A 9,057-nucleotide genomic window follows, 5' to 3' on the forward strand; every position below is an offset into this window, starting at 1 on the left:
ATTTTGTGACATCTGTGTGACTGACCTGAGGCTATTTGTCTTTATGACTTGGTTCCACATTTAGATAGCTGAAATATTTAGGTAGTTACCAAGTTAAACTAACTCTGACCAGGTCTTGTATTAATAGATGTATTATCTTCATTAAGGGCTAGCCGGGTGGCTTAGGTGGTAAAGAATCTGCCTGTAATGTGGGAGACCCAGGTTTGATCCCTGGGTCAGAAAGATCCCCTGGAGAAGGGAATGGCAACCCACTGCAGTATTCTTGCCTGGAGAAACCCATGGACAGAGCAGCCTGGTGGGCCACAGTCCGTGGGGTCCCGAAGAGTGAGACATGACTGAGTGTCTAACACATAGCGTCTTCATTGCTTACTGAAAGTTGCTCAGTTGTGGCTGACTCTTTGTGACCCCATGGATTGTAGCCTGCCAGGCTCCTCTGTCCATGGAATTCTCCAGACCAGAATACTGGAGTGGGTAGCCATTCCCCTCTTCAGGGGATCTTCCCAACCCAGGAATTGAACCCAGGTCTCCCGCATTGCAGGCAGATTCTTTACCAGCTGAGCCACAGAGCACTATATAAATTCCAAGGGTAAATACCAATCATTTTTTTCTCTTAGATGTCATTGCCTGTCAGTGAATCATAATTTATTTTACCATGAGTAAATTTTTTCACATAAAGACCATTTACAACCAAGATACAATGTTATACTTAAGTTATTCGTAGTCAATAATTTTTTGATATGGATTTATTAGGTAGTTAGAATAGAAAACAGGAGTCTAAAATGGCGGTGGCTAAAAGACAAGATAGAGAAAAGCCCGTGAAAATAGAACAAAGAAAGGTCAAAGGAAGGTCTGAGGACCGGAGTGAGAACTTCAGATAGAACAAACAGCACTTCTGCTGCTGCTGCTGCTAAGTCACTTCAGTTGTGTCCAACTCTGTGCGACCCCACAGACAGCAGCCCACCAGGCTCCCCCCGTCCCTGGGATTCTCCAGGCAAGAACACTGGAGTGGGTTGCCATTTCCTTCTCCAGTGCATGAAAGTGAAAAGTGAAAGTGAAGTTGCTCAGTCATGTCCAACTCTTCGTGACTGCATGGACTGCAGCCCACCAGGCCCCTCCGTCCATGAGATTTTCCAGGTAACAGTACTGGAGTGGAGTGCCATCGCCCTTTCCGACAGCACTCCTGGCTAGCCCAATTTGCACAGGGCAGGCCCAGGGGGAGGGAAAAACATATAAAAAGAGGAGCCAAAGGGCTCTCTCTCTCCCCTACACGCTGGTGTGCTCATCCACTCTTCTTTTTTGTGTCTTTGGGTTGGCATGCCCTCACGCTTTGAGGATGGATTCTCCTGCTATCTTCTAAATAAAATAGAGCTGTAACACTGATTCGTCTAAGAGCTATAACACGTTTGTCCAAGACCCGAGAGCTGTGATGCGCTGAGGGCTTTAATGTCCGTCGCTCCAAATCTTTGTTGTGACGAGACAGAACCGAGGAGCACACACTCGCCTGACAGATTTATTACCCAATGTTTTCCTGTCTTTAGTTTTAGCTCACAGATTATAAAAGAAATACTTTAGGACTCAGCACACAGGAAGAAAATTTACTTCATGTCACAAATGCAAACTTTAGCAACAAATCTGTAGAAGTTACTTTTTCTAGGAATGTATTATTTCAACTACTCAAGGTAAAACATTATCAGAATGTGATGTTTCAAGATGTCACAGATGAAAAGCACATGTCAAAGGTAACACATTTGTTTAATTTCATTAGTTACAATTAATTTGTGAATAAGTCATGACTTTAGGTGTGTATATCATTTCTACTGAAATGTCTAATCCACATCTCAATGATAATCAGGAATGTGTATGGCTATTGAGAGATTCCAGGTGAGTCAGGGTCACCATCTCTGGGGTCCCATTGGGCCCACCAACCCTGCTCCACAGACTTAACAAAAGATTTTAATTCATGCTGTGGTTTTAATCCATAGTGTGCTTCATGAGCACTGAGAAGCAAATGCTGTCTCTGCTTAGAATGAAATTAAGGGGCTGTCTTGACAGATAACCTGGAGAATACATCTGTGATAAAAATCCTGTCCATATTAAGTAAGGGAGCACTGTTGGGGAATATAGACTTTAATGTCCAGTGGTCAACAAGATTGGAAAAAGCTGACAGTTTCAGAGAGAAGAAACCTGTCTTGATTGTTTTAGTGTTGTATCGTATTTCTTTACTTAGCCAATCCCCGAAGACAAGTTAAATGTTTCAAGTGAATTTTCACAGTGAAGTAGTAACTAACCAGCATTTGCAAAAACCACCTTTTATGTTATTTATTCATTATACTGTGTGTATCCGCCTGCTTTTGGCCTGATAATGATAGCTGTGTAGGTCTAGGAATTAGATGAGTGATTCAGAGCCAGCTTGATATGTTGGTCATTTACTAGAATTTCTGGTTCAGATCATAACCAAAAAATGAAACAAAGAAAACATTTCCTGGGTCACATGTCTAGGCTCCAAAGAGAAGGAGATGGCAGTGCTGAAAGATGGGAAAAACAGATTCTGCTTCCTTATTGTTTTTCTCTCTCTTCCTCATGGCAACCTATGTTTTGAGGGGGAGGGTTATCCATGGAGTTTTAAAACTGGAAGAGGCCGTTAAGCTCCTTCATTTCTACAGACTGCAGAGGCCCAGTAAGTTGGCCAAGGTCCAACAGTAAATGGATGTCCAGCCTGCTTTATTAATAAGCGAGTGATCTAGAATGCCCAGCTCATAATTCCCACTTGCCATTTAGAAATACTTTCTAGAATGCATGTTTTTAATGCCAGAAGACTGGCCAAGAAGAGCACTTCTTAGTTTGCTCAGCCACAACAGCTGAAATCTTGCCAGTTTTCCCAGGCAACAGTTGGTTCCCATCAGGTAGATTCTTGTGAAGAGATGATTACGTTTCAGAGTCAGAAAAAAAAAACAAAGCCTTCTCCTCCCCTTCATGTGTCAAAACGGCTGTTCCTTATATGATGTCCTCTTGGACGTTTCAGTTTCGTGAAAATCAAACTCTCTTGGGTTGTATCAATGAGCGTGAAATTGAACTGAACCAACACGGAGTCAGTTTTATCTTGTGGTCACCAACCAAGTTAATAGCATTTGCCATTTGCTAAATCTTTAGTATGAAATGCTATATAAAAGTGAGAAAGCGCAATGTCAACATGGCTCAGTTGATATGTATTAAGCATTTTACACAGTGTCATCGCTGCACTTAACATCCAGTAAATCTTCCAGGAAGTATGGATTACTGTGATATCACCTGGAATTCAGACACGCCGGTTGCCTCTCTTCCTTCTTGGAGGCAATGATTAGGTTACTGCTAGTCCCTCTCCAGACATAAACATTATCTACAGATTAGATCAGCCACGTGTTGTGTCGATGGTTGGAATGACGCTCAAAAAACCAGCCTAAGTCCTTGTACCACTTACAAAACTGTTTGCTTATACTCTTTTGAGGTTTGGTCCTGCTGCTTTGGGGTTAGATGAGAGTTTTCAAGCAGCTCATAGTCATCCTGCACATTGGGGAGACTCTGCCTCACATCTGGGGGAACCTTTTGGACCCGAATACCAGTGCTGTTCTTTGGAGAAACTCTCTGACCCCGGTATGCCTGAGCCTGGCGTTTACAGATGCCAAACTTGCTGAGCAGCATAAACACATCCCTCTGGAAGGCTTTGGTGAAAATGGCATAGAGGAATGGATTGGCACAGGAGTTAAGTGGGTAGAAGAGGACCAGCAAGATTTTGGAATTGGTAACGGTGATGAGAGGCTTGTTCATAAGGGCCGACAGAGCGTAGAAAGAGATTGGGGCCATGCACATGAAGTCAGTGAAGATCAACACAGCCATCCTTTTGGCAATTCTGGTATCTTTGTCCCCTGGGTTGTAGTGGGGATTTCGGACTGTGATGTAGATCTTCACGTAACAGGCACAGACGATGATAAAGGCAATGATGTTGAGTAACAGAACAAGGATAATGTACGCCAGGGCAAGAGGAGTCTCGGTGTCCATGGGCAGGCAGATGCTGACCTTGGCATAGCTGCTTATTCCCACCAAAGGGAGCAGGGCGAGCAGGAAGCAGCAAACCCAGCCCCCCAGCATGATGACGTAGGCGTGCCAGAGGCGGATCTTGCGGTCCAGGCGCATGGCGAAGGTGATGGCATACCAGCGCTCCAAGGTGATGACCGTCAGCGTGTACACAGACAACTCGCTGGCAAAGACGGTGAAGAAGCCAGCTGTGTTGCAGCCAGGGCCTGTCTGCCAGTCAATGGCATGGTTGTAGTACTCAGACTGAGTGTAGAGGTCTACGGAGGCGATGAGGAGCAGATACAACCCCATGCAGAAGTCTGCAAAGGCCAGGTTGCACATGAGGAAGCGTGGGACGGTCAGCTTGTAGTGGCTCGTGAGTAGGATGACCAGGACGAAGACGTTGCCCAGGAGAGCCAGCAGACTCACAAACCACACCACGATTCTCAGGAACTTGTAGCCCATGATGTCCTCACAGGGGTTGAACTCATCCGACTTGGGGGTACACACCATGTCCTCACTGCCCCCACACACGGTATAGTCGTAATGGCTGTCAAAGGCCTGCAGGGTCTCCTCCTGGGGGTTTTTGAGCTGTTGGCCAAAACCGATGATCTCATCTTCTTGCTCCTCAAAGAAGACATAGTAATGAGAGTTGCTGTGGGTATCTTGGAACTTGGAGTTCTCCTTGTACCCAGCACTGCCATCACCCAGATCCTCATATTCCTGGTAGAAGGGACCATTCAAAGCACTTGCAGATTTTCTCTGACGCAGGCCCCGAATACTGCTCTCATTACACATTAAAGACTGAAGGATTCTGCAAGGCAGTGGATAGAAAGTCACCACTTGTTGGAAACCCACTAATGGTCCCCACCACACTTAGCAAAATGTGCAGACTACATAGTGTGATACACAGGATTCTACAGGATCTGGTCAGGCCTGTCTCTCCTGCACCATTTCCTGTTACTGTCCCTCCCCAAGTATGACCCACTGACGTGCTGTCCTTATTGCTCTTCTGCAACCAGTTCAAGAACAGCAGTGATTTAAAAAAATAAAAAAAATCATGGATACTAGAGCCAGTCTGCCTAGGTTAGGACCTGATTCTACTATTTCCTGGTTATTTCACCTTGGGAAGGTCTGTGAGTATTGGTTTATTATTGTATAGAATGGGAGAGTGAGCGACAACTCAAATTGTCTTTCCTCAGAAGAGCCTTTCTTCCTCTTCTTTAATAAACTGTCTGCCCCTTGTGCTCATTTCCCTCGTAGCACTATCTGAGATCTTCCTTGTTTGCCTGTTTCTTTTCTGACTTCCATGCTAGAATGTAAACAAAATGCCAGAAGGCTCTGGTCTGTCCTATTCATTGCTGTGGGTAGGACAGTGCCGGGCACATAACAGGTGCTCAATAAATGTTTACTGAACAGATGAATAAGGGACACTATTGTGCAGGCATGCTTACAGAAGTAAGCTTTAGTGTTTCACTAGCCCACCAGGTTGATCCCAAAGAGATTCTTTAGATGGCTTCAGCTGCTGCACAGATTCGTCTATGGAGTGGTGTTTAAAATCTGCAGTGGACTGCCTGTTCTACCTTGTTTGGAGGTTCATGAGAAATCATTCCTGTCTCTCCTGCATCACTGCCTAAAATCCTCCCCTCCTCTGCTTTGATCCAGAGATACAAGCCTTATTTCTTATCTATAAACACTTTTGGTCTGCAGAGTCGTTGTGTCCCATGGACTTCATGTTTCTTACGGACGCTTCCAAATTCTTCTCCACCTGTTTTGCAAACAACATAACTTCTTCCTCATACCCAGATATTAATTCATCTTCCACCAAAACCTTTTGTTACTTAATCCAGACACTGCCACTTACCCTCTGATTTTCTTCTGATTCTTAAAAGCGCAGCAGTGGCTCGGATAAGAAAGGTCAGCCCGTGTGAGGTGAAGGAAACTCAAGGAAAGAGGAAGTTTCCTTAGAGTCCAAGTGTTTCTTGCTATCAATTCCTTCAGGTGTTCCAGGCCTTTGGATGGTAGGGCTGCGACACTGGTATAAGAGATGTCCCTGAGAGGGAGACACAGTGATCAGAGGGTGAGCAACCAGGACCTTTTAGAATTCAGACAGGTCTGAGATTCACAGGGAGATGACTGATTAGCCTTCTACTGAACATGCCCTCTGAGATATTACACACAGCCACTGGTCTAAGGAGGGATAATATGCTTCTAAGTTGATATGCTACCAGGGACTCCCCTTTTAATAAACTTTTAGACGGGAGTATAAGTGCTTTACAGTGCTGTATTAGCTTCTGCTTTACAACAAGGTGAATCAGCTATATGTATACATGAACATATATCCCCTCCTTCTTTAGCTTCCCTCCCACCCACCCCGTCCCCACCCTACCCCTCTAGGGCATCACAGAGCACCGAGCTGAGCTCCCTGTGCTATATGGCAGCTTCCCACTAGCTAGCTATTTTACACATGGTAGTGTATATCAGTTCAGTTCAGTCGCTCAGTCGTGTCCAATTCTTTGTGACCCCATGAACTGCAGCACGCCAGGCCTCCCTGTCCATCACCAACTCCTGGAGCTTACTCAAACTCCCGTCCATCGAGTTGGTAATGCCATCCAACCATCTCATCAACCTCTGTCGTCCCCTTCTCCTCCCGCCTTCAGTCTTTCCCAGCATCAGGGTCTTTTCAAATGAGTCAGTTCTTTTCATCAGGTGGCCAAAGTATTGAAGCTTCAGCTTCAGTCCTTTCAATGAATATTCAGGACTGATTTCCTTTAGGATGGACTAGTTGGATCTCCTTGCAGTCCAAGGGACTCTCAAGAGTCTTCTTCAACACCACAGTTCAAAAGCATTAATTCTTCAGCACTCAGCTTTCTTTATAGTCCAACTCTCACATCTATACAAGACTAATGGAAAACCCCATAGCCTTGACTATCCGGACCTCTGTTGGGCAAGTAATGTATATGTGTATATATGTATATATATATCTCTATATATGTATATGTGTTCATATGTTTCTGTGCTACTCCTGAGTTCGTTCCACTCTCTCCCACCCCTGCTGTGTCCACAAGTCTGTTCTCTACATCCACGTCTTTATTCCTGGGACTCTCATGTTTATTGCTTAGAACTCCAGTATCAATAAAAATAATAAATAGTACATCAGACATTTTGTTTTACCCATTGCAACACACACAAACTCTTGGAATCAGAGACAGTTGTCAATTTTACTCTGGAAAACTACACCATATAACTACTAACGGATGTCAGGAGGCAAGAGAATAAATCTGAACAGGCTCAAAGGGCCTGTTGCTCCCAGTCTCTGTGGGGACTAGGGTTTGGGGACTGATAAATTACTTGTTGATCTGGATCAATACCAGTATCATGAAAATCTTCTAATGATACAGAGCTTAGGAGTCATAACCAGTTACATGGTAAATTCATGACAGGTCAATCTCACCATTCTTTACAAGATTCTAAATGTATTCCTGGAAAGAAAACTCTAGTGTTTATATTAACAATCTGAAATGAGACTCAGTAGAAGTAGTGTTAGTCGCTCAGTCATGTCCGACTCTTTGTGACCCCACAAACTGTACCCTGCCAGGCTCCTCTGTCCATGGGATTCTGCAGGCAAGAATACTGGACCCAGGGATCAAACCCTGGTCTCCTGCATTGCAGACAGTTTCTTTACCATATGAGCTACAGGGAAGATCTACTGTTTATATTAACAATCTGAAATGAGATTCAAGGTACTTCCAAAAACAGTGGGGGAGATAGTGAAGCTGGGAGAGTGTAGACATTAGTGTTAGTTACTAAGGTAGCATTACTTCATGGCTTGTAGACATTTTCTGCTCTTTTCTCTGTTCAAGAGTCTAGCTTATGTATCTTGCTCCATCATTTTTACTTGCATTGAATAATGGCTTGAATAAACCACAAATATTTAACCTAGTGCCTCTCTTATTTTATATTTTATCAGTGTTCATTACATATTCTTTTTATACTCATATTTTTATATGCCATATAATTAGCACGGAATATTAAACTGATTAGCAAATGAATTCCAATATTTACAGCTTCTTCCTCCACATCACGGTAACTGAACTTTGCTGGGATTTACCTTCTCAAGGTTCAAGGCTGCTAGAACTTGCTGCTGTTGTTCCGTTGCTACGTTGTATCTGACTCTTTGTGACCATGGACTTTTGCATGCCGGGCTTCCTTGTCCTTCATGTCTCCAGGAGTTTGCTCAAACTTATGTCCGTTGAATTGGTGATGCTATTCAACCACCTCATCCTCTGTCACCCCCTTTTCCTCCTGCCTTCAATCTTTCCCAACATCAGGGCCTTTTCCAATGAGTTGGCTCTTCGCATCAGGTGGCCAAAATACTGGCGCTTCAGCTTCAGCAACAGTCCTTCCAATAAATATTCAGGGTTGATTTCCTTTGGGAATGATTGGTTTGACCTGTTCCCAGTCCAAGGAACTCTCACAAGTCTTCTGCAGCACTACACTTTGAAAGCGTAAGTTCTCCGGCGCTCAGCCTTCTCTATGGTGCTATTTCTCTTCTCTTCGCTGGTAGCATGTTGGACGTCTTCGAGGCAAGAATATTGGAGTGATTTGCCATTCCTTCCTCGAGGAGGGACCACGTTTTGTCAGAACTCTCCACCATGACGTGTCTGTCTTGGGTGACCCTACAAGGCATGGCTCATAATTTCATTGACCTATGCAAGCCTCTTTGCCACCAGAGAGCTGTGATCCATGAAGGGGAGAACTTGCTACATGAGTTTTATTAACATGAGGTTTGCGTGTTAACTCTATTCACCGTGGAACTGTGATTCTTGGGGGAGGGTATCATGTTTACCATTTTGTTTTATATTTACTTTTTATTTCTAGGACTTCCCTGATGGCCCAGTGGTTAAGAATCCACCTTGCAATACAGGGGATGCAGGTTCAATCCCCTGTTGGGAAACTGAGATCCCACATGGAAGGGGGCAACTAAGCCCTCCATTGCAGCTTCTG

General features: G+C 44.3%; 1 protein-coding gene across 1 annotated transcript in view; it reads right to left on the bottom strand.

Annotated features, from left to right (window-relative positions):
* Window positions 1-3,432: 3,432 nt before the first annotated feature.
* TSHR (thyroid stimulating hormone receptor) overlaps window positions 3,433-9,057 on the bottom strand; it is a 154,538-nt gene continuing 148,913 nt past the window's right edge. Inside the window, exons 9-10 of the mRNA XM_010850879.1 lie at window positions 5,915-6,103; window positions 3,433-4,864 (exon numbers count right to left, since the gene is read on the bottom strand). Of these exons, the coding sequence (XP_010849181.1) occupies window positions 3,454-4,864; window positions 5,915-6,103 (1,600 nt within the window). The 3' untranslated portion in view covers window positions 3,433-3,453. The remainder of the gene's footprint in view (window positions 4,865-5,914; window positions 6,104-9,057) is intronic.

The sequence above is a fragment of the Bison bison genome, unplaced genomic scaffold, assembly GCF_000754665.1.
Source record: "Bison bison bison isolate TAMUID 2011002044 unplaced genomic scaffold, Bison_UMD1.0 scf7180017864296, whole genome shotgun sequence".
In the NCBI taxonomy this organism is placed as follows: Eukaryota; Metazoa; Chordata; class Mammalia; order Artiodactyla; family Bovidae; genus Bison; species Bison bison.